Raw genomic sequence first — 25,620 nt, 5'->3', positions numbered from 1 at the left:
ATAGTAAAAAGGCTACCTCACTAACTTACTTTCCATCACAGATAATGAATGATTTAATATAATAACAATTGTGTGAAATGTTGACTGTGTGGCCTCCAATACTGCCTGTGTTGTTGTTTGTTTAGCAGGGCAGGAGAGGGTTAATGAAGGAACCACGTCTGCTGTACGGTAAGGGGTGTGAACGCTTTCTCACACACACACACACACACACACACACACACACACACACACACACACACACACACACACACTCGTCTGGTTTCTCAGCCGACAGTTTAGTCAGCCAGCGAGCCAGACAGGAGACGGTCGATCCCTCGGACCAACTGTTAACCACCTTCGCAAAAGGAGCCAAAGTAAGTTTGAGCGTGGATCGTATGATACATTTAACGTTGAAGCTAGTAATGATTTAAAGACTAATATACGCGTCGCTGTCAGTCTGCCTCCATATCATTCGACTTTAGAAAACTTTTGTCCGGGACCGAATGGCTAAATGACTAAACTAACGGAAAATGAACGTGTGTTAGTTAGCTTAGTTAGCCGTGGGGACACCTCGGTTTAACTGGTAAGCTAGCGTCACGCTAACGTTCGTTCAAGTCCACCTTAACCGAACTGATTTGGTTTCAATAACCTCCGATAACGTGGGAAAATACATGTAAATGCCGCTTATTCTACCTTGTAAAAGCGTTACATGTGTGCGTTTTAGTGTCGGTGGGGAAAGCCATGCCGTGTTCAGGTTCCACTCTGTGAATTCATCTCAACTATGTGATGAGTTGTCACCGCCAAAGGTGGATTTTTACTTTCACTTGTTGTGACCAGTCAATGTTTCGCTGTATTCGTATAGTGACAATAGAGTGAATCTTTATCTTGAATCTATTTCCCTCTACATTATGAGCCTACATAGAGACTGTACAGTGTGTCAGAATAACTGTCCTCATCGCGGGGTCAAGCTTTTCTACTTCGAGGTGCGTTTCAGCCTCCTGAGAGTTTCTTCCTCATGTGATGGATCCATCAGCTAAACAGCGTGACAATAAGCATCCAAGCTCCATGTTTACAGTCCTAAACAAATATCCTGATTATGCACAAATACATAGTGTCATGTTAGACCTCTGCAGGGATTTTTCAACAAAGCCATCAGTCCGGATTTAGGGACACATTCTTAGTTCTGTTAGGATGTGTGAGTGTATAAAAAGGCTCCACAGGTAAGGAAGCCTGTGAGGCATTCGTTAAACTGAAAATGAGATAAGATGCTGAGCCACCACATGTGAGGCAACATGGCATGTGAGGCAACAGTGCTATTGCAGGTCTCTTGCACAGCTTTTTTCTTTTTTTCTTCTAAACAATTTGTTGTTTACAAGTAGAAATTCATATCTGACACCTGCTTTAGTGGAGCAAGCGGCTGTGTGTGGCGTTTACAGACTGCTGTATATTACAAAGTCTTTAATGGCTCGTATATGCATATAATGCACCCTGAAAAACCACAACAGAGCAGAGGTGAGGTGTTTGATACTGTGTAGGACTGCTATTAAATCTCATATTGCTGGTTCCATTGCAGCGATTGGGGCTTTAAAAGGTTAAGTGGTATTTGCATCAGTTTTGAGGCTGGCTTGGAAACACTTTTTTATATGAACGCTTTTGTTGTATTCATGCTATCACCAAAACCACATAAGTTCTTCTTCTGTTTTATATCATAAAGTAAATATGTAGGTGTCGTGATCAGTAAGTAGTAGTAGATGCTCTGTGTAATCTTGTTTTCCACAGATGCTTCATCATTTCCACAGAACAGTGAGATATTAGCAACTCAACTGATGAAACATAGTCTAGACTAAAGTTTCTGCATGACTCAGATTAATGTAAACCTTTACAGAAATCATATTTTGACAATGAAAAGAATCATAACTTGCTGCAAGCTATATTACAGAACTGAACAAACTGCTTCTAGACATTTGTATGTGAGCAGCTGTTTCCTCTCGCTCAAGAAAAATGCTAATGTTTTAGTTCAGTCACCAAATTGTTTGTGAGATAATGAGCTGCATCCTGTCTGTATGGAGGGACAAACAACACTGTTGCGGATGTTAAATCAGGATTCTGGTGTGGTATTAAGGGCTTAATACCAGGCACGTTCGTGCCGGCGTGATGGCCTCACAGATGTGTAAATGGGTCATATACAAATAAAATAATAGGAGGAGGTGTGGAGGATGGCACGTTGCCTTTCTTTTTGTGTACAAATGCAGTTGATCCACGCTGGGTCCATTTTGGACAGTGCCATCTGCCACTAATACTGCCTTCATAATCATCTCTGTACCCATTTCTGTGCTTGTGTACTAGCTTTTTGTATAATGAACTGCACCCCAAACATTGTTTGATGGTGATCACAATGCCAAACCACATGGAGGGAAATAGGAAATGAAAATAAATGGCTGTATGAGATCACAGATTTTGAAAAGATCACTTGACTCATTAGCAGCCTTGTTCGAGAGTCATTTCTTTTCTGCACATAGTTTTTCACAACATGCATAGTTGTTGTTCTATTGCGTGACATGACAGCGAGAGGTTGAAAGAAAAGTGACGTCCCAATGCTCGTCTACGATCGACTGGATCTGACCAAAGGTGGACATGACTTTGGTTATTTAGTTTGAACAATCCTTTAAAATAATTTCAGGTATTTAGAGAAGGAAATACCCGCTATCCCTGCAAGAAAGCAGTTGTGTTGTTGCTGCAGTCAAGCATGAATCACCAGAAGTAAAAGCTAATGTTAGGCTGTGAATGACCTACACCACAGTTGCATGAGTACACGAGACAAAGACCGACTAGTCTGCGTCTAGTAGCCCCTAGTAAGAAACCTCCTTTTTTAGGGGACAGGAAAGCCTCAAAATTTACTAGAGGGGTATGTACTGACATATTTTATATGGTAGAAACCTTAATGTTGAATGAAAAATGTTAAAATCTCTTAAGCCTGTGTTAACCACGGACCTTATTTTAGGCGTCGAGTTTTGGGAGTCATTCCTGCACCACTCTGTTTGTCAACAGCCTCTCAGAGCCAATCAAGGACTCTGTTATTTCACCTCCCCCCTGGGTGGGTCCCTTCTACATCAGACAACGCTGTACTGGTTGTATTTAAGACATTTTTGATGAGACTTGATTGTTGTTATTGGGTAACAAAAATCCAATGTACAATCTTGTGTAACTAGTCTTCCTTTTTGGAAGTATTTGATTACTAAAATGCAGCAGTTATGAATGCACTCATGAGCCTACTCCCATTCCAGACAAACTCCATTGTCTTTTGATGTCAGCAGCATTGTGAATGCTAACTGTTATAGGTTACTGTCTCTTGGAACTGCTGTTTGGCTCTGCTTTGAATTTCCATGCAACTTTCCAGTCCTTATTTTTTCAACCTGGAACAGATTTGTCATACACGTTCAGGGAGTCCAGTGTGATTGGGTTTGTCTAGGTAGGCTCAGCAAATACACCTATAAAATTGCCCCAGCATTTTACCGTATCTGCTGCTTGCACGAAAGAGTCTAATGGTTTGATTTGGCATTAAGGCTAACCTCAATATGTTCAGTTGGCTGCTTCAGAATGAATTAGGCTGGTCCCATTATCCTATTTAATTTGTTGTTTGAAAAATACAATAAGCAGCATTGAGGCAACGTTTTAAATTGTTTTCAGATGGACAGGGCTCAGTCAACAAATAATGGTCATCATAACTAAGCCTTTTTAATCTGCTATGCATCTATACATATAAAGACTAGCAATCTCCTTTAAGGATTATCTACTTTTCAGGGGTATCTGTCTTGGCCTTAGTACTGTGTTCAATTTTGTAAACATGAATTGTGTTGGTATAGGTTATCAAGAACATTTAATAGTTTGTATCAGTGGTTAGTAATAGTGATATTAACCTTAGCCATCGTTGACAGGCCTTGTCTTCAGGCCAAGCATGCTGAATCAGAGAGCAAATATAGTTTTTATTTGCCCATGGGTATGATTATGCTGAATAACTAGTGTGGTTGTCATGGTTCCCAGCACTTAAAATATTATTACGAGGCATCGAAAGGACATGAAGATCAGATTAACCTGGCCAAAATAATTGCCATTCCCGATATTATCCTGATAATCATCAAAATATTCGTAAAACTCTTTAAGTGGCACTTTAAAATACTAGAATCACGAACAAATATACCTATTGCGTCACCGACATGACGAAGATCTTTTTTTGTCAAAAACCATCAAAAAATCTTAAATAAGACAAAAATTAGAATAGACTAAAGATTTTGTAGGAACCAAATTGTAATTAAATAGTTGTTGTTAAATATCTAATATATTATATGTTCAATAGTTAAATATGGATATCATCCAATCCTGATTCAAGCTAGCATAGCTGGGTCAGGTATCGGTACAATATGCCAATATCAGATACCATTATTTTGATAAATAACAATAAAGTACATTTATATCTATTAGGGTTGTCACTATACTCGACTTTGAAAGTCGATGACGATACCCAGGAACATTTTCGATACCATGGGAAGAAAAATAATAAACACATTTTCAATGACTAGACTTGTATTTTGTCGAATCTCTGAACAAGAAATCCACCATTACGAAAGAATATATGTTAATCAAAAAGAAATCAGTGCAAAATAGAAACTTTTAAAGAATTTTAAGTAATGGTATCCTTTATATTCCGACATAATACACAATAAAAAACAGGTCAAAGGGTTTTGCTTCCAAAAGTAGGACACTGTTGAAAATAGAACTAAATACACACTATTACTGGCAGGGTCATTGGAAACAACCTACAGGTTTGATGTAAAAGAGACAGGCAAGGAGAACAGCTTGTCATATGATACATGGGGAGTTGTCTCCATAGGATATTTTCAGACTCCTCAAATAACCAAAATGGCTGGTTATATTTTCAGGGCTCCCAGTGAAGAAAAAAGGTCTGGTTGTGGTAAATATTTTCTTTTCGACTCATGGAGCTCAGGCTGAATCATTTTGCTAGAGTGAGTTTCATAAACGGTCTCTACTGTGCTGTATGTGTGGTGCTGGCCTGGCCTACAGGTGTTACCTCAAGGGAAAATGTTGCTCACTGAAAAGTCACTGAATGGCTAGATATGGGTTAACATGCTACTCTTGTACATTTGGCTCAAAAACATTAAGGAAGTCACCAAGCTTGTAACATAGTAAACACGGCCATAGATCCGCCTGGTTGCTTTTTGCTTATGACAATAGCAAGTCTAACCACATGTTGCCATGATCTCTACACAGTCATCATGACTTCACCGCTCGCCGCTTTGCGGTGGTCTTTCCTCCAATCTGTCTCAGCAGGGTGATTCCTCTTTTTTTTCAAGACAACACTATATTTGTTTGTATTATTTAACAAATTTACTTTCAAAAGCATAATACACTGTTTTAAAACCCAATATTTTAAGACAACAGGCAAATTGTTGTCTTATAAAACTAGCTGGGCTGTTTAAGACAAAGGCTGTTTAAGAGAAATGTAGCTGTTAAACGAATTAGGCTCAATGTTGTTGCAAGATTAAAACTGTGTTTAATCAGGAACCCAACTGTGCGGATTTTGCTGAGTCCTTGTATAGTGGCATGCAAGGCTATCTCAAGGCTAGCTCCTTTGTTTTGTTATTGTCTTTTGTCTTTCTCCTCTTTGTATCCCACACGCCCACACTAGACTGTGATTACCCTCTGATGTTTAATGTAACCAATAATTTCTTTTCAATTCTGTCTTCTAGGAGTGCAGCCATGGCGAAGGGATGCATCACAGTCACCAAGTACTTTCTCTTCCTCTTCAACCTCCTCTTCTTTGTAAGTGATCACATTTCTTCATCACTGCTTGACGCCAGTGCTGCAATGACTGCAAATGCATAGCGTGCACACCACACCACTTCCACTTTATCAACCGCTTTATTTACCTAAAGATTAAAAGATAGGTGTGCTATGCTCCTTCGGCTTAATCAGGAACTTGTGACGCATTGGAAGCCGTTTGATGCCTTTCAGCAGAAGTTTTATTTGAATAAGCATCATTCAAATAGACGTGACGTTAGTGGAGGCACATAGGGAAAATGTAGCTGCAACCCTGCCTGGACAGAGAAACTTAACCGGCCACGTCTAAACAACAGCAGATGGTTTCTGTGCGTTTCCTCCTCTGGCCACAATATAGTCCAGGAGTTGATAAAACTCCAGACTCTTAAAACTGACTCTGCGAGGATGTCCAGACTTTTCCAATGTGACTGTGGCTGTAAACCTGATGCAGACCTTTTGATGTGAGCTGGTGTCTAATAGAAAGCATGTGTGTTTGTGTCACTGTTTGTCCATGTGGACAGATTACAGTAGTAGAGGCTAGGGGAAGCCAGGAAGTAGTAGGCTAATGATGGCTGCCCGGAGCTCAACAGTACCTCTATGTACAGCTCTTAACCAGGGCTCTAATGACTGCTGTGGTTGGGGGAAGGGGGTGAATCAACAGAGCCTCTCATCTATGGATTTATTCCCCACTACAGTACCCCACAACTTCTAAACAAGGGCCCGGTTAATTACATAGAAGTTCTGAACTTCATTTCCTCATAACAGGGGTGTATAGCCTGAAACCGATCATTTTCTGTAGCATTTCAGACGCCAGTGACAAAATATTCCAGTATAGAGGTGACAATTCTTCTCATTTCTTCATCCCTTTATCCCAATGCTTGGTTCACACTACACGACTTCAGCCCTGATTTTACACTCAACCAGTTTTTGGAGCTCCCCTGACTAAAGCCCCACATCAGAGACAAATCCGCGTGCTATGTGTGAACTGTAGCAAGACTCGAAAGATCTTGACCCCCTGTCGTTGGCTTTACTCAACACTATTCAGTCTGCTGTTTTGATTAGGATATGGGTGAGTATGACTGGTTGTTTTTTGCTTGGCTGGCTCTTAATTGTGTGGGGGGACAAAGAGGTTCACTTGATCGGCTCTTTCTCTGCACATTGCTGTGAGAGACGAGCAGATAGCTGAAGACAAGACAAGCTGAAGAGTTAGGATCAGATTAATTCCAGATGTGACAGACTGAGGAAACATTAATAGGCCCACAGCTTAAACCACACCAGCACATATTCTGTGTTTTTACTCTCATGAGATTTTGTGCCTGATTTTTTTTTCTATTTCCTCTCCACAGATCTTTGGAGCATTGATCATGGGCTTTGGTCTGTGGGTCCTATTGGATAACCAAAGCTTCATTGCTGTTCTACGTAAGTGTTGAAACACACACACACACACACACACGCACACTCACCCGCAATCCTGCTGCCATGTCCTTAAGTTGAGTGATAACACTCATATCAGCAAACATTCAACACCCATGTCAGTTCTGCTGGAACAATAGATGCATTGGAAATAGAGATCAGAGTAAGTGCTTGTCAAATCCGAATAACCTCTGGCCTACTCTGGGGAACTACGGGATATTCCCAACAACACTAAAAATATAACTCTGACACAGACTTCCGGGCTGCAAAGCTTCCCTGTAGACTCACACTGACATCTGTGGAGACCCAGCTGTGTAGGTTAGTCAGGGGAGGCTCACAATTACCAAGGTGTTTCAAGTTGTTTCATCACGTCAGTAAATAGCAGCTTTATTTTCCCCACAGCATTGTACTTACCGGTTCCCTCATCTCCCCAGGCAGGGGACAGATAGGATCTCCCACATTCCCACATGTCGTCACAGATGCATTTGTAGACACTGCATAGTGAAAATGAAACCAAACCTCCGAATGGCATTCTCTTGAGATTAAAAGTTATCAGCTATTTCATAGAGAACAATATATCTATCTACTGCGAAGACACCAGAGAAAGCATCATAATGAAAGCCAGCTCCAGCTGAAAAGAACAAGGAACCACGGATGGAAACTCTTAGTTGTCATAAATCTTGTTATAAATGCTTTCAGTGTGTTCATCCCAGATGGAGCATTGCCCAGAGCAGCGTTGAGGTTTTCTCCCAACATCAGTCTGTAAAGAAGAATTCTTCCTATTTATTAGCTGGCAACTTCGAATGTGTTGGAAGTCAAATACTGGGTTTCTTTCAATGAAACTGATGCCCCTTTCCTATTGGAGAGCTTAGCAAAGCTACATCTGATGATGAGTGTTAACCCATTCAGATCAACCCTGCCTGTGTACTGTGCCAATCTGAAAGAACTATGAGATATACTGCTCTTATATCTGAATAAGAGCTGAAACCATTAGTCGATTAGATTGAATGAAGTAGCATCGATTTTCATTAAGCCGATATTGATCAATTGTTATATCTTCAAGCAAAAATGCCTAATGTGAGCTGTTTTATATAATTGTGAACCAATTATTTTCTTCTTTTGTTTGGACCAATCTGAAGACATCATCTTGAGATTTGGGAAATTGTGGTTGACAGTTATTTTACAGACAACGATTTCTGATTAAACAAGAAAAAAGCAGATTTATGAGTGGTGAAAATAATCGTTAGTTGCAGCCCTAACTTTTTTAACTTCTGTTTGCAGTCTATGTGATGAAAAGGCAAATCTCCCAGGGCTGAGCAGAGCCAGGGGATTCTATATTTAGGCAGGAGGTCTGCGCTGCTTTGACTAATGAGTTGTGAAAAGGCTGAAGTTATGACGAAGACCAGCCAGAACTGACCTTGTGTCCTGAACTAGTCTTGTCTCCCTCTGGCTCATATTTCAGCTCTTGAGGTCACTACTCAAGGAGGAATAACCAAGGTTATTATTGAGCTGAGCTTGCTTATCTCTAGACAGGCATCCAGAATATAAAGGCAGTCGAGTATCCATCATCCATGCCCGCCCCAGTCCTATTGTTATGATAATCCAGCTGTTCCTCCTGAGATAGCAGTGCTCCTGCTTCACTGATACCCTGAGGATATGCCTTCCTATGTGGGTCTAGATGACCTTCTCTCCTCCATGTATTTTTGTTCTGCGTACCCATGAGGGGTCAACTTCAACTCCTTACTGTGTCCCTGGATTTCCAGCCTCACTGGAAATCTCTTACCACTCTATAGGAAAAAAAACCCAAAGCTGCAGGCAACTCTGTTTATTGACTCTGTGTGTTCCCCTCAGAAGTTGTACCGTTGCCTGACCATAAACAGGATCTCTGTGTTTTCAGTTTCCATTCTTTATGAGTTATATTAATAGAGGCCTCTGCAGCTGTACCGATGACTTCAGAGAGGGGAACTTTGGGAATGTTTTGGTTTTAGGACCCCTACTCCTCTGTTTAAAGGGCATATTCACCCCTCCATATCAATACAGTGCTGTTAGTAGTTTACCTCCGTGACATGATGCCTTGAGTTTATCTTCTTGGCACTTTCCAAAACAAAGTTTCCCTTATGTTTAAAAAAAAGTTTCAGCCTTGGAAAGCAGGTCTGTGAGCCAGAGGGAGCGCCAAAATAGTTTGGAAATATGCTGCAGATTAATTCAGAGACTTTCCAAAGTTATGAACAGAGAACAGGAGAACTTGGTTGGAAAGCATTTTTTTCTTTGGGGAGCTTAAACTCTAGAAATTAAGCACAAAGCTGATTATGTCTACTTTTTAAATCTGTACATATTGTCAGCCATGACTTTAGTTATCCTCCTCTCTATAAAAGCTGAATGTGTGGATCTGTTCGTGTTTACAGAAGAACCTGCCATCCCAAACAGTTCCCCATCCTCCCTCAGCAGCTCTCTTGAAGGGCATCATAATTATTGCCTCTTCAAATGAAAGGAAACCACCCAAGGAACTGTTTTAGAATATCAAGCAGCGACCTACATGGAAAGGTTCCACAGTACATGACAGCACAGCCAGGAGAACACATGCTGACTGCAAAAGAAACAGAACACAGACAGAGCAAGAAGGATCATCAGTACAGTCTCTGGTGCTCTGAAACTTTGATACACTGACAGAGGGTTTAGATAGAAAATGACCTTTTCTTGGAGTTCTAAGAGACTTAAAAATAGCAGCTGTAATATAATGTCCTGCCTGATTATGTTTCATTGTTAGCTACTAATTCTACGTGATGTTGGAGGATGAAGTCAATGGAATGATTTGATGTATTACCATAACACACACCAAGAAAATTACAAAAGGGCTTCAATTGAAACTTTAGAAGTGGTCACATTGGAGCATTTCCTGGAGGTTGCATTAGTTTTGCATGAAGTTTCCTCTAACTCCAGGGTGCATGTTTTTACTGGAACAAGTGTTCGTTTAATCACGGGGCGCAGGGAAACGACACACAAAGATCTTTCTTAATTATAGTTCCCAATTTTAATAACCATAGAAATCTGGCTAACGATCTGCATGGAAAACTATTTTTGAAGGCCCACTGACAAAATGTATTATGTTGATTTTATCTGCCAAAGTGACATAGTTTTGCCCCAAATTCAGACTAATCGTAAAGGAAATCTTCAGTGTGGCTGAAAAAAGTCACAGCACTGAAACTTGCGTCACTGCTTCCTCTATTGTATCTCGGCTCTAGCTATCGACCTGTCATGGCACTAACTAGATCCTCAGAAGTCTCTTGCATGCTTTGGTTTGGTGTTCAGTGTATCTCGATGGTCTCACTCAATCAATTTCATGCATCTTTCCAAATTCTGCAGGTAATTCCTGTTTTTCAGGAACATCTGTTGCTTTTGCAGACACTGTGTGTGTTTGTGTGTGTGTGTGTGTGTGTTTGTGTGTGTGTGTGTGTGTGTGTGTGTGTGTGTGTGTGTCAGAGAGAGACAGAGAGAGATTGAAATAACATGCTTCAGTGCTGGATATATAGTGCAGCCTCCCTTTAAATGCTACCCCGTAGCCACATAAACCCTCTGCATACGTCGACTGATGTACTTTTAGCTTTCAATTATTCTCAAACCACCACAACATGTGTTGCTCTGGTTGCCCATGTAGAGTCGGCGATGTACAGTACAGTACATGCATGTAAGGACATCTTTGTGCCAACCTGTCTGTATTGTAAAAATAATAACTAAATAACTAAGTGTCTCAGTACACTACATCATCAAAATAGGATTTACATAAAATATTTTTTTTCCATTAGGGCTGCAACTGATAATTGGTTTTCATTATTTATTAGTCTGCAGATTATTTACCTGATTAATTCATCAATATTTTGCTCTAAAATTTGTCAAAAAAGAGTAGATAAGAGAATAACCCAATATATTCAGTTTTCAGTCGATATGAAACAGAAAAACAGCAAATCTTCTCATTGGAGAAGCTGAAAGCATTTCTTGAAAAATGACCGACACTATTACTCAATTACCAACGACATTGTTGATACATTTTCTGTTGACTGATTAAAGACAAATTGATTTGGCTCTTGATTACATACAGAATGGGTTCTCCTATTGTTAGACGATGCATATACGGTAACTGCAATGTCCCTGGTTCAGTTCCAGGCCTTCCTATATCAACTGTCCATTAAAGTACATAATCATTTAGAAAATCATTATAGCATATAATAGTTTATAAAATATATCAAACTGTTAAGCAGGTATGTGCTGTTATAAGCAACCAATAGTTACAGTTTGGTTGGTTTATGGGAAAACCTGCTAAATACATGATAGTTTGTTTACATCTGTAGTGGAATGTTGTGGTTTATTCCAAACAATTGTGACATGGTAGGGATGCACTGCCGCCCCACAGATTGCTTATTTATGTTGTATGAATGACACGGCTTGCATCCTGTGATAATGAGTGTATGTTATGGGATATAAAGACTGAGAATTCCTGCAAAGTAAGGTGGGTCTGGTATCATGAAGCAGCTTATAGTCAGACTTGGATGTCTGTGTGGACAAATGTTCAGGCTCACGGTATGCACGGCCATTCAGTTTTACACAGTAGGGTTGTACTTGGAAAGACAAATAGTTTTACAGTCTGTGGGATAATTAATACTCATTGTGCTTGAGTGTATTCTGTATATGATGGTTGCCGCCTGAAGCATCAGCGGCTAATGTGATAAGGGAAGCCAAGAAGCAACAGAACATAATATTCATCGAGCAGCAGCAGAGGAGCTGCTGTCTCTGTTAGCGTCTTCACCAAATGGATGGGAGTGAGTTATCTGATAGCTCTGGCTGGTTCGCTTGGCCCAGGAATCTATCGGAGTTGGAGTCGTTTCACAGAGATCCGAGTCTGGCTCCATCTGCAGACCGAGCTCCGGCTCCAGATAACACACAGCCATATAATGGCTCCAGTTTATCTTCCTTTCCAACCTTCCAATCTTCCATTTCAGTCCATGCCCCTGCCGCCTCCTCTTGGAGCTCCGCCGCTCTACATACCAAAGAGGGGAATCAATTAATCTCACCACACATTGATCAAACTCTCTGGTGGCCTATTAAAACAATCTTTTGTGGGCGAAAAGTAGAAGGTCTGCATTGTGAATCTTTTTTGGCTTGCTGTAACCATCTGTATCAAAATGGTTTTGCATGTGAATGAGGTCTGTTGTTTGCAGGCGCACATACTGTGGTTAAAGTCGAAAAAAGAGCAGAGATCTGGGCTCTGCTGCTGTTATTCTATCATGAAAAATCTTGCGCGAGTGCATTTTGTGGGCTTACTGGGTGTGTTTTTTGTTTAAAAAGAACTGCTGAGTTTAACATAAAACTGAATTTAATGTCAAACTGGTGCTATAAAACAATTTTAGCAGGTGTTTAGTTTTATATATATAAAACCCATATAGGCTTCAGTGGTTCCTTGTAAGTTTAAATGTTCCTGTGTGTGTCTTTCTGTTTTCTCCAGAGGAATCATCAGACACGGTGAAAGTGGCTTCCTACATACTCATCGGAGTGGGTTCCTTGTCAATGGCCATGGGCTTCTTCGGTTGCATAGGAGCCATCTACGAAATCCGTTGTCTGCTGGGTCTGGTGAGGAATGACATTCACTTTAAGCTCCAACGCTAATGTGCTACAGCTCTCTAAGAGCAGGCAGGGTTAACATCGTCACCACAGCCAGATAAGGCAGTTCAAATCTAAATGTGCATGGAAAACTTCTGTAACATCTAACATCTGACCACAGTCATAATCACACAGGAAACGAAACGCTCTGCTGTGTGACAGAAAGCAATACGTACGTTTGAATCCTCATTAGAAAAATAATTCTAAGAAGAGTGACATACATCATCATCTCACTAATGTTGAGTGTCTAACTAACAGCATAAAATAAAAATCTCTCTGGTGCTCAGCCCTCTACAGAGTCTACCAGCTATATATTATTGTATATATTGTGTCGAAGTTACTATGCACCTGCTTGAGATCTCAACTTTGGATAAAGATTCATGACAGATTCCTGCTGACAGTAAAGCCCTTTCGCATTTGTGCTTCTGTGAGCACCGGGGTGGTGCAGCATGTGTGGATTTACAGAGGGGAGGGAGGTGACAGGGTAAAGCCAGTGATATGTAGGGGTTACAACAAGAGTGGGGATGGGTGTGTGACCTCTACAGGGTTAAACCTGCTAGGGGGTTAACTGAAGAACTGCTGCGACCTACTTGTCCCACAGACCAGCTGGCATAGGACCCCCCTCACCCTCACACACACACACACACACACACACACCCTCTTACATGAGGCTGTAGGATCTTTAATGGATTACATTATTGCAGAAGGCATTAAAGATTAACTGTATTTACAGATTAACAGCATTTTAAAATTAAAGGTGAAAAGAGTTTTTCTTTTGTGCTTTTTTTGGTATACAATATGGGATAAATAAAAAAAATTTAGCCCCAAACCTTATGATGGTAGAACAAATATTCTCTCTCATATTAGCTCTATATTTTTTTATTGTATCTCTACCAGTTACAGGAGAAATGAACTGCTAATTGCTCAACTGTGTTAACCAGCTAGTCACGTCTGTGTCTGTCTGCTGATTGGTGCTGCAGAGCATGTCCAGTTTTTAGAGCGGAGTTAAAGAAAATGATTGATTTCCTGGATATTTGTCAATGTGTTTATTATGAATGTTGTTATACTGAATTTAACTGTATCCTACACAGTACTTCACCTGCCTCCTGCTCATCCTCATCGGCCAGGTCACTGCTGGAGTTCTCATCTACTTCCAAAGAGATCGGGTAAGACACGGACTCTCTAGTGTACTTTATCGAGACCTTTCTTCTCAGTTTCACTTGTTTATAATTTCTCCTCCTGTCATTACAGTGTTTATCATTATTTTAATTTTTTCGTTTGCCAGTGTGTTTGCACTGTGTGTGAAGGGAGTGTTGCATTTGCACACACCAACCTCTCGGACCGGTTTCGCACTCTGAACTTGGGCATTCCCTCTTCCGCTACTTTGCTAGGCTTTCCTTTGATAACCCTCACACCAGTAGGATAGGCAGAGGCTGTTCTCACCCATTCAGTTATTAGCCCTCCGGCATGTACGTGTGTGTACGTATGCATGCATGTTTTGTGTATCTCTGAGAGCATGCATGTGTCTGCAGCCTTTAGACGCACTCCCTGTGTTTAAGGCTTACCACAGGGCAGGGTGGTGCCATTTCCCAGAATAGGGAGAGGCCCTCACTCATCTCCTGTAGCGCCCTGAAGATACATCACTGCCACCGCTCTGTGGTCTTACACACATAAACACCGAGTTGTGCTCCTACCATTTGTGTGAACTTTCAGCCCAACATGAGAGAGCAATACCACACCAGGTGTTGCCCTAGAAAACATGATGTTTGTTTTCTTTTCTTCAACATCATCTGTCTACCCTGCACCAAAGATTGATTTCTATGCAGACACTCTGTTGAGTCTTTTTTATGCCTTTCATACAACTCCAGCTGAAATATGAGATGTCCAGCATCATAAAGGGCATGATCGTCAACTACACTGGCCAGAACAGGACCACGGAGCAGACCTGGGACTACGTTCAGAAGACGGTGAGTAGACTCTTGAAACTCATTTGAACAAGACACGCCCAAAAGTCTCATGTAAAGGGAATAAACTAATTGCACACCATGCTTATATTATATATATTAATGGCTCTCAAAGTAACATAGGTGCATATATTTATAGAATTGGTGTTTCCTGTGTGAATTGAACTCTTAACCAGTCAGGGCTTGTCTCATGTACTTTTCATTGTAGTGCTGCGTCGACACACTGTCAGCAGAATGGGAAGAACAGAAAAGCTATGCACCCATGGTTAACCTCACCGCTGGGCTTGTAGTCACGTCATTTAAACAGGCTAAGTTAGCTACTTTTGTGACGTATTTGGAGTTTGTTAAAAAATGAAACCAAACACAAACAAAATGTACATCATAGGTTTTTGGAATGTTGTTAAGGGGAGCTCAAATATTAGAAAATTACATTTATATCAAAAAGGGGGGAACCTACAGGCCTTACAGTGAACAGTTTTAATTAGAACTATGTTCTATTGCGTTCTGATCTGTAGGATTCAATGCTTTGAGGGGAACAAACCACATTCCTTTCACTTGCATTGTTTTGGGTCGGCAGCAGAAGTTTCACAGAAGGATATCTCAGAATCTCAGCACATGAAACTGAAGCCATTTCCACAATCAGACACTTTAAGGGGAAGTGAGAAATGTTTTGTTTGTGTTTTTGTGCTTTGGATGAAATGCGTCATTAAACTAATCAGGTCATTGCAAATAAAAACAGGTCTGAATAAAGCTGAAGTCAGATTGTTCCATTCTCTGATAAAGTGTATGTGTTTTCTTCACAATCTCCTTCCTCCTCCTTTCTCTCTCTTTCCTGCCAAGCCTCTTTCCCCCTTCGTTGTGTGAGAACAGCAGCCATGAACAGATTGGTCTCCATCTTATTTATTTTAACATTAATCCCCATATCTCCTCTCTTTCATGTGTATTTTTTTTCGTATGTTGTCAATTTATCCTCTCCTTTACTGTATGTCTGTATCTTCTGATCTTTTCAGTCACATCCTTCCTCTCTTTAATGTTCCCAGATGAAGTGCTGTGGATGGACCGGTCCAGGAAACTGGTCTGAGAACATTTTGATCAAGAACAGCTCCCAGAACTTCTACCCATGTTCCTGTCGCAATGCGTCCCTCCCTGGCACGGACGTCAAAGACGTGGGCCTGTGTGAGCACCTGTCCACAGAAACGCCCATCTATGAAACGGTACGCAACACTAAAGTCTGTTTCTGCACTTCAAGGTAGGTGTTTCTATTCAGAAACACTTTCTGCTATATTACGTGAATTCCTTGTAACATCCCGACAGCAATGAATAAATGCAATGCTCTGACATAAATAGAAATGTCATCTGTGGCCGTGGCTGGACTGTAAAAACCCTGTCCATCAAAAAAGTCGGGCTGGGGAATATAATTAGGCAGCCTGCCTGTCTGTCAATGCTTACGTCCTGATTGCACTCCGCTGATCTCGAGCGTTCTGAGGGAGCTGCTTTGAATAGAGGTCTGAACGAAAGGGGCGGGACTTGTTCAGTTTGGCGATGCGTTCAAAGTCCCTGTGGTTTTTCCAAATGACCCACTCTGCCTTTATGGCCGATGCCTCTGAGACGGCAACGGAGGACATCACAGAGACTCATCAGAGGCGAGACGAGGCGATGACGGTGTTCTATCTAAACGCACCGAGCACCCGAGGTGGAAAAGACGTGACGTATACACGTTACCATGGCGACACGGCGCTGGCGGATTCAACAAGCTCAACGTGTAGAACTGCAGAAGATAAAACGTCCATAGTTGCTCGTACGAGGCTGCCGTTATACACATCAACATGTTTATGATGCAGCAACTTCGCTTGCGGTTGAAGAGTCATGTAAATATGTGAGACGAGCTAAAGTTCACCTTTCGTAGTTTGTTTTGATGCATCGAGCTAATCAGATTTCTGATGCTCATTGAATACATCAGACGACCGACGAGTCCGTAGACGAGGCCGCGCTGTGGGACGTCTCACTCGTACCACAACACCGGCTGCTATCTAACGCAGACACCGACTATTGACAACCACAGTCACATTCACACCTACGGGCAGTTTAGAGTCTGCAATGAACCGATCCTGTTTGGACTGTGGGGGGAAGCCGGAGAACCCGGAGAGAACCCTCTCTAACACAGGGAGAACCGTGCCATCCACATTTATTTTAATGTATTTTATATCCGTGATTAAGTCTTAATGACAGGGTTTGAAGCCTGTGTTTGCTACCCAGCACTACTGAGGTTTACAGAAAACGGTTGAATGTGTGACTGCAAACAGACCTAAGAATAAACCCTGGTCAGTGTTATTTCAGCTGGGTGAATATTTGCTATAGCACGCCGGCCTGCATTGTTCTGACAGACCTTACACCTTTACTCATTACATAAGTCGGCATGACCGCTGTTGTGTAACTCCGGCTGCTGGCTCAGTGTGGCACTGTGGTGGTTCTTATCCAGCACAGTGAATACCAACAGCTGAGGCGTGTTGAATTAGTTCAAACACCAGGAAAGCTGCACTGTTCTGTTGTTTGGTCTGCGTGTTTCAGAAACATTACGCTGTCTCTCTCGCTCTATACCGTTTTCCTCCGCTCAGCTAAGCCGTGTTATTCTTCCCCTCACTGACTCAGTCCAAAGACAACAGTTGTTCTTTGAAAAGGCTCTGTCCGTGTCCGGCTGGGATCACGTAGTCATTCATCTGTTCTCCACGCAGTGGCCCACAACCCCCCACTTTCCATGTCTGTCTTAACCTCTCTCTCTCCCTCTCTCTCTCTTTTTGTCTCCTCAAGGGCTGTATGACCAGCGTGGAGAAATGGCTCCTGGACAACTGTGGAGTTATTCTGGGAATCTGTGTTGGTGTGGCAGTCATAGAGGTATCTATTTCTCCCCCAAACTAATGTTGATGGTAATGTTTAAGAATGAGTTCTGTATTTTCTTTTTTTAATGATGATCACATCTGTGTAAAAAGAGTCTGGTTATTGTCACCATTCTTCCTGTCCTTGATCCCCCACAAATGTTCACAATATAGTCATTAACTACATCCCAGAATACACAAGACATCAGGTTTATCCGATATATTGCCCACTCCTATGATTAAATAAAATAAATAATAGCATATTAACTAGTCAACTATAGAGGTGCTGGTAGACAGATTGCAGTCCTCCAGTCTATCTGCTAACCTAAGCTACTAGTCGCCCGGCACCAGCTTCATATTAAATGTTGAAACATGAGATTTGTTTCTCATAGCTGTCGTGCTTCCTAAACGTCAAGCTTCCACTCCACTGAAGAGACAAAATGTTGTGGCAGACATAACATCAGATCTGTGTGGAGCGATGAGGCGACGGTAACATTCAATGCACAATAAAACCAGTGCCATATTTGTGGCATTGTATTATGTTTTCTACATTGTTTCCCATCTTGCTGGGCCCTCTCTGTCTGCAGCGGTTTAACGGCACCTCTCTGGAGATTTAGCTCCATCTGCTGTTTATCTTGCAGAACCGACTCCAAATGTTTGTATAACAGTAGTGGATAGGAACCCACGTCACATTTTCTTTTGCTGATTTTCTTGGAGTAAAACCTGAGTGCTGTGTGTTTACATGCTTTGGCTGTGGCGTGTGCATGATTGAGTGAATGCTCCACTGGTCAGTTTCACCTCTGATAACTAAGCTGACTCCATTTCCCTGCAGCTCCTTGGAATGATCCTCTCCATGTGTCTGTGCAAGAGTGTGGTCCAGGAGGATTATACCAAAGTTCCAAAGTACTGAGCTGAAGACAGAGCCAGCTTCACACACACAGATGGACGGACCCCTCCTTCTCCCCCTCTATTCTCACATTCTCACGAACACACACGCACACACACACACACAAATTAAGACAGCTGTCTTCATCATCTGAGCGTCTCCTGCCTTGACAGCTGTGCAAATGTGTCACGCCCCATATGTCCCCGACACACTCACACACACACACCTCTCTTTGCTTTGACACACTTGTTGGACATGTGTCCCACAAGTGTGTTACCATTCTTGTCTTATTTTGTATTTTTTTTTTAAGGAGACATTTGTGATGTTTTGACTCTATGTTTTGGTGGAAGCCTGAGAATATTGCGGTTTGATACTATGCAAATGTTCATTTCTGAGTTGTTTTGTTTTTCCTTGGCTGACCTCAATGAAGCGCTTAACATAGTGAGTAGAGAGAGCACTTTAGTGACGTTTGGTGAGCTGAGAGCCGGAGCATCTCCTGACTCCGAGGCATGGACCTGGGACAGGGGGAGGGTGGGTGTGGGTGGGCTTGGGTGTGGATGGGTGCATGGCCGATGCTCTCCAGGATTAATGCCACTTTGTGATCCTGCAGCTGGTATTTGTGGTGCAGAGGGTGTAGGAGAGGCCCAGGGCTGAGGCAGGGCTGCTGTGGTGGAGGTTTTGGCTTCTGTCATCAGCTCCTTGTACCCAGTAGCCCTGATATTAACCTCCGTTTACGCCCACCGCCGCTCCCTCCTCCTCCCTTCCGCTAGCCATCATCTCATAGCGTCTCAAAATCAAGTCTCCACCCTCCTCTCCGGTGTGTCTGACTGGTAACCAGTAGCTTTCCAAGTTTTGCATGAAGTAATGGTGGGTATGATGTGATGAGTTGATATTTTATTTCTTATTTTATATTCTCATGTCATCTGTTTTTTTACAACTGTATATATATATATATATATATATATATACGACTGGTTAGGGATTATGGCACTGCAGTGCTTGATCAGCATTTATATGGGAAAGCTGTCACCCACATGCTCTTGTTTTAAGAGTCCTATTGTTCTGCGTTTCCTCTCTATTGTTTATGATGTACAGAATGTGGCTGCAGCAGCAGCTCGTCAGCACTATTTTGGTCTGATACAGAGATACTGAAATCCTTGGAGTGTTCTGTCCTTGCTCTTGACGCTATATTTTCATGTCTTTAGCACAGCATGAGTTGGTGAACGTCACAGCGTCTGCCCTTCCATCTTCATTTAAGCTCCAAACCTGCCTTCATTTTGAAAAATCTTGTTTTTTATCATCATAGCAGCAAAATATGAAAACGTCAGCCTTGCAACCACAGCGTGTTTCCCTTCTCTGCATTGTTTGTTTTCCCACAAGTCATGTTGCCTGTTTTTTTTTTATAATATCAGGAAACAATAGCAGAGAAAAACGCTGGAAGTGATTGCATCTGGAAATTCTCACAGTGGTTGCGTATTTCAGAGGCAGCGCTGACCACAGAATGTTCATCGACTCATGCTGGATATTGCTAAAGACATTTTTACAAAATTGTTGCTTTGAGTTTCCTCATTCCAATTCTTGTCATCTCAGTTCTTCCATTTCATTGCAAACACACTATTATTGCTGAATTTATAGTTACTTTGATGGCTAGATTGCACTTTTATGTGGTTTTATATCTGACACGAGTCATTTCAAATCATCACGCTGCAGCGACACGAGGGCAGAAAGTGTCCATTTAAAAAGAAAAAAACAGCAGCCTCTATTTTATGTCCTGCCAAATTGAAACATTAATTTATCTGAATGAGAAATGAAGTCTTTTTGTTGTGTTTGATGTTTTTACACTTTTACAAAAAAAAAAAAAAAAAGAATAATTTTGTTTGGTAGAATAAATATAGCAAGCCATGTTTAAAAAAAATGTCTTTTTAATATGACAGATTATAAATAAACCTGGACCCACTAGAATCTATTGAACATTTCGTTTCATTCTGTGTTTTAAGAACCTAGTTAAACATTACTAACAGAACAGGTTCCTGTTTGAGCCCTCGTCCTCACTCAGGTGTGGTACCTGAAGCAACCAGAAGATGGCAGTATGTATTTAACATTACCACAGGCTCAGACAGAAATACATTTGGACTAGATGAGCAAAGTAGGTATGTTGTGGTGTTTAAGTGTAAAAGGAAAGAGTATTCATCAGTGAATGTATTATGTTGTAAAAAGCTTGTAGAAGATTTGTAGAAGCTGCAGGTTTAATTATGAGCTTCATCCGAAAGAAATGCCTTATTTCACAACCTTCCCTGTTCTAAAACTCTCAGCTAATTTTAATTTATTTATTTATTTGTGGATTATTTCCTAATGTGGTCTTGTCTTGGTTGTATATTTTTGTTCATTTAGTGTGACTACCCTGTGGCTGGACAGAACAAAGAGTCCTGCGTCCTTTTTTTTTCACTAAACAGGATTTTTACACAAGAGCACCTCCCGTAAGATTTAAGTGCAATGACTCTTATCAAGGAAAGGGAGCCTCATGATGTCATGTCGTGCCAGAAGCTTTACCTCACCACTAATCCATCAGCGCTGCTTTTAAGACGAATAACCGTTGCGCCCACCTCGCTGCTCTAATCCACTATTGTCTAAGACACTTAACCTCAGTATAATGAGTACAGCTTACCGTCTCTCTGGAGACGTTACAAATCATATACTCCCAAATATCAACTTCATACTTTAAATATAATATTCAATATAGCTTACTGTTTTCGTTTTCTGGATGAGTCATCTCTGAGTTACACAATATTCAATTGATCGTTTACCAAGAAAATGTCAATCATTCCCTGTTAGCGGCTCCAGAAACACAAAACAAGCAATCTGAAGACGTCACCTTGAATTGTGATGCGTACTTTCCTTTTTTAAAACATTTTGTGTTGATTAGAGCTGCAAAAAAACATCCGGTAATCGTTTAGTCCATTAACTGAAAATACACCTATTATTGATCATCAAATGAATGGTTTGAGTCATTTTTAAGTAAACATTTGGTCTACAGGGAGGAGAGCTTCCTCTGTTTTTTGTTTTTCCACATAGAGGTCAGTCAGTGAGTCCAGGGCAGAGGAAGTGGGCCGGGTGGTGATCCCTCTGAGACCAGATGTAATAAAAGGATGAACAATGAGGACGACTGGTCCACCTGTTCAGTAAAAGTGAAAAGAATATGCTGATTTGAAACGCATGTCATGATAGGGAGGTCAAACTTATGTAAGACTGTCTGTCCTTACTGAGCTCGTGAATACAGATGAGCTGTTTACCAGGATGGTCTCTCCGACTCTTTGTCTCCCTGTCAGTGTGTGTTTTTAGTTCTGTCTGCTCCATCGGTGCCCATCCAGCACAGATGATGGTGGGGGTCTCTCTGCGGCTGCCCCACCGCCCACTGTGCTCTTCCTCTCCGCATCCTGTTCACATTGTGTTATCACCATGTTCAGGCAGCCCCTCGCCCCCCCCACATGCCCCTCAGTCACCCCACAATGGACCCCACCTCCACCTGTAGACTGACCCGTCTGCCTGGTCCCTTCCTCCTGCACAGACCCTCACTGAGTTTCCTGTTTTTTAATCTCTCTCGGGGATCATACATAAACAAACTGTGCACTCACTCACACATATCTGCCTGATAGATAGGTATAGTAATGTAACCGGGCAGGGTCTGGTGCAGATTACTTTTAAGCCCGAGGAGCTCTAATCAGAATTGAGCAGTATGAGTCACAGTGCCCCCCCGTACGAGATGGAAAGGCGATCAGCCGAGTTCCATTAGCTGTTTAAATTGTTTCTGTGACAGGCTGAGAGGCGGCAAGATGCTGCAGGTCAGTGGGTGTCCTCTGCTTCATTTCCTGCCCAGCGGCTTGTAGGCTCCAGCACCAGAGAAGAATGATACCTCGACTCATACTCCGAGCCACCTCCCTTTCTCTCTCTTCCTCTTTATACCCCTCTCTCTCTCTCTCTTTCTTTCCTCCTGCAGGCTAATCCAGTGTGATAAGCACAAGCTCTCCTCTCCATGTGGCCTCTTTGGCCCGCGGAGAGTAAAGATCTCTGAAATCACTCTGCTGCAGCTGCACTGCCCTGTCAAACACCAGTGAGCATCGGCAACATGAGTATGTGAAAACATGCTTTTTCCACCCCGGCCCAGTGAATGGAGGGGAGAGAGAGAGATGGACGCGAAGAGCTGACGGAGAGAGAAATGGACTGGGTGCCAGACCAGTTTCTTCTTTATTCCATTAAACCCACATGCAGCAGCCTGCAAAGAGAGCCTGTTTCCAGGGGCAGAAGTATATTTACTCAAGTACCCTACTTTAGTAAAAACACATTACATTTGTACTATACTTATTGTACTTTTTTACGTTTATCTCAGCTTCCATTACTACAATACAGATTATGATTTGACATCAAACATATATGATGTGAAAAATACGACGCATCGTTGTAGATAAAACTACCAACAGAATACAAGGGAGTTGGGAGAATACGAGGCAGCTGGTGCATTGAAGTGCTCGCTATACAGTAATGTATCAGGAACTGGAAGGGCACTCGGAGGAGACCGACCTCTGCCAAGGCCGCTAATAATTGAAAAATAATATGCGTGTCCGGCTCCAAAATTGAAGTTATTCATTGACCTATGTTAGACCCTTCCAGCGAAGTTTCATGAAAATCAGGCCAGATGTTTTTCTGTAATCCTGCTGAGGAGGGTGTAGTTGGAGGTGGCAGAGAAGAGGAGCCAACAGGCTCCCGAATCTTCCAAAATCAACGCGTCGTGCTGACCTTCACATCAAGCTGATGTCAAGTTCAAGTTTGTTTATTCGACCCATGTGACCTCCGTGCAGACTGGAAATGCAGCTTCGGCCTGCATGTTGCCAACATGTGATGTTATTGCCAGATGTGTTATGGTGTAGCAGCCGAAGACGTTTGTGTGGTGTTTGGTTGGCTAGGCTGCATGCATGCTGCCAATGATGGCAAAATGCTGCTCGGATTAACATGAATACTTTTATTTGTTATGAGCTATTTGTCCAGTGTTGCACAAATGCACACAATTTGGGTTTTCTTGTCTTCTATGATATTAAATTGAATTTAATGACAAAATAAGCCATTTGAATATACTTTTAGTTCTGGGAAACTGTTTCTCTGACATTTCTTAGACTGAGATATGGATCAATTAATTGAGGAAAAATAGCAGATTAATTGATAATGAAAGTGATTATTATTTGCAGCCCTAGAAGTTAGAAAAAACATCCAACGTTTATTAAAACCAGCTATCAACTTTATCCGGAACTGATGTGTGAACGTGTGAACTGTGAGTGGGTGTCGCTTGATCAGATTTGATCGCCTAGGCAACGTGTAGAAATATGACATCATCTTTTTTTCCCTGCTGGTTTTAAAACCTGACCAAAGATCACATACAAAACCCCAGTCACTCATGCAGTGGTGTAGTCGTGCTATGAATTTAATGTATTAAATAAATATATTTTGTCGTATTATTGAGGTAAACCAACACAGTGAAAGGAAATGCATCCACTGTCTACTTCTAGAGATTTCTACAGACTTCAGTACGTTAACAACTCAGCTGATCACACCTGAGGGCTGTGCTTGAGGTGCTAATTAGCTCTCATTGTGTCCATAAATATTTCATAACACACTGTTGTACCAAATTGCCGTTCTAATATTGTCATATCAGTGTTCCCCATAATGAGCTATCTGTGCGACGAATACTTGAGGGTGTTTGCATCGGTGCCTGTGTGTGTAGGCCGGTACCTTTGTGTGCTCGGTGCTTGAGTGAGAATTTATGTCCGATCTGATTGATGGGGGTGGTAGCGGAGGCGGCGCTGCCCTGATTGGAGCTACAGGCAGCACTGGGCTTCTCATTAACCTATGATAATGCACCTGTCACCCTGATGCGAAAGCCTCGCAGCACATTTGTTGCGGATGGCTGTGCTCGCTTCGTTTTTTCTTCCTCTTTCCTTCCCCTCCCTGCTCCATCCTTCTCCTCCTGTATCCCTCTCTCAATTTCTTCTTACATAAAGTAACCTCTGTTGCTCGGAGAGTATTGCTGACACCCTGCCAACGCCAACCGTAGCAGATGGAGGTTTGTGTATGTGTCCCCCCCCCCCCTCTCTGAATGCAGCAGCCACAGCATTTAATAGGATCTGTGTTGACTAATTCACTGGGACCAGGGTTGGTAGGAGATCAACTGCTCCAGATTTCATGGGTATGGGCTAGAAATGCGACGGCCTCTACAAAATGGCTAATAGTATGTGCCATCACACAGCAAATCGCCCTCTGACTCGACAAATTTGCCGGCTGACAGAGATGTGATCTCTCCTTCCGGTCACTGTTTGAATTCAACACAAAACGAGGACATCAAAATTTAGTTGTAACACCGACGGTGTTCGTTTGTAAAATCCTTTAATCATTTCTTTGTTCCTCCTTCTGGTCGCACCATTAATTCACTAGTTAACAAAATGTCTTAGCTAGTAAATACTTTAGTAATATGTAAATTGTTTGCTAGCATCCAAAGCACCATGAAATCCAAACCTTTATTTAAGCATTAGCAATATGACTTAAATAAAGGTACTAAGTATTATGAGCAACATGTACTTAAGGTATCAAAAGTAAAAGTAGGCCTACTTATATGGTTATAATGTAGAAAATACATTCATAATATATATATATACATATATAATATATATAAATACATATATGAACATGATGATACATTTTGGATTGCTGACACTGATTAGCATTATCGTAGCATTTCACTGCTATAGCTGGTCAACTTTGTGCTCACGCTAATTATTTTAAATCCCCCCTTAAATTCAGCCCCGGCAGTGACTTGGTGTAAATATTTAGTAAGAACTAATCTTAACGAGCATGTCATGAAGGTTGAAGAGCTGGTGTAACTGGCTCCAGTAGTCTGTGTCCGCTCATTATATCTTTCGATAAGTCATTTTCTCCTCCACCAGATGTCTTCTTTATTCCCTGTAGCCTGTTCCAG

The 25,620-nt window shown here is 41.7% G+C and overlaps 1 protein-coding gene across 1 annotated transcript; it reads left to right on the top strand.

Annotated features, from left to right (window-relative positions):
• Positions 1–268: 268 nt before the first annotated feature.
• Positions 269–20,568, top strand: cd82b (CD82 molecule b). Its single transcript, XM_084017230.1, has 9 exons — positions 269–353; positions 5,745–5,817; positions 7,161–7,233; positions 12,725–12,849; positions 13,971–14,045; positions 14,748–14,846; positions 15,884–16,057; positions 17,652–17,735; positions 18,549–20,568. The coding sequence occupies exons 2-9, from the start codon at positions 5,755–5,757 to the stop codon at positions 18,624–18,626; spliced, it is 771 nt and encodes a 256-aa protein (XP_083873356.1). The 5' UTR covers positions 269–353; positions 5,745–5,754; the 3' UTR covers positions 18,627–20,568.
• The last annotated feature ends 5,052 nt before the right edge of the window (positions 20,569–25,620 follow it).

Source organism: Eutrigla gurnardus (genome assembly GCF_963514095.1).
Source record: "Eutrigla gurnardus genome assembly, chromosome: 9".
Classification (NCBI taxonomy): domain Eukaryota; kingdom Metazoa; phylum Chordata; class Actinopteri; order Perciformes; family Triglidae; genus Eutrigla; species Eutrigla gurnardus.
The sequence above is the reverse complement of the archived record's forward strand: the minus strand, read 5'-3'. Positions and strand labels throughout refer to the sequence as shown.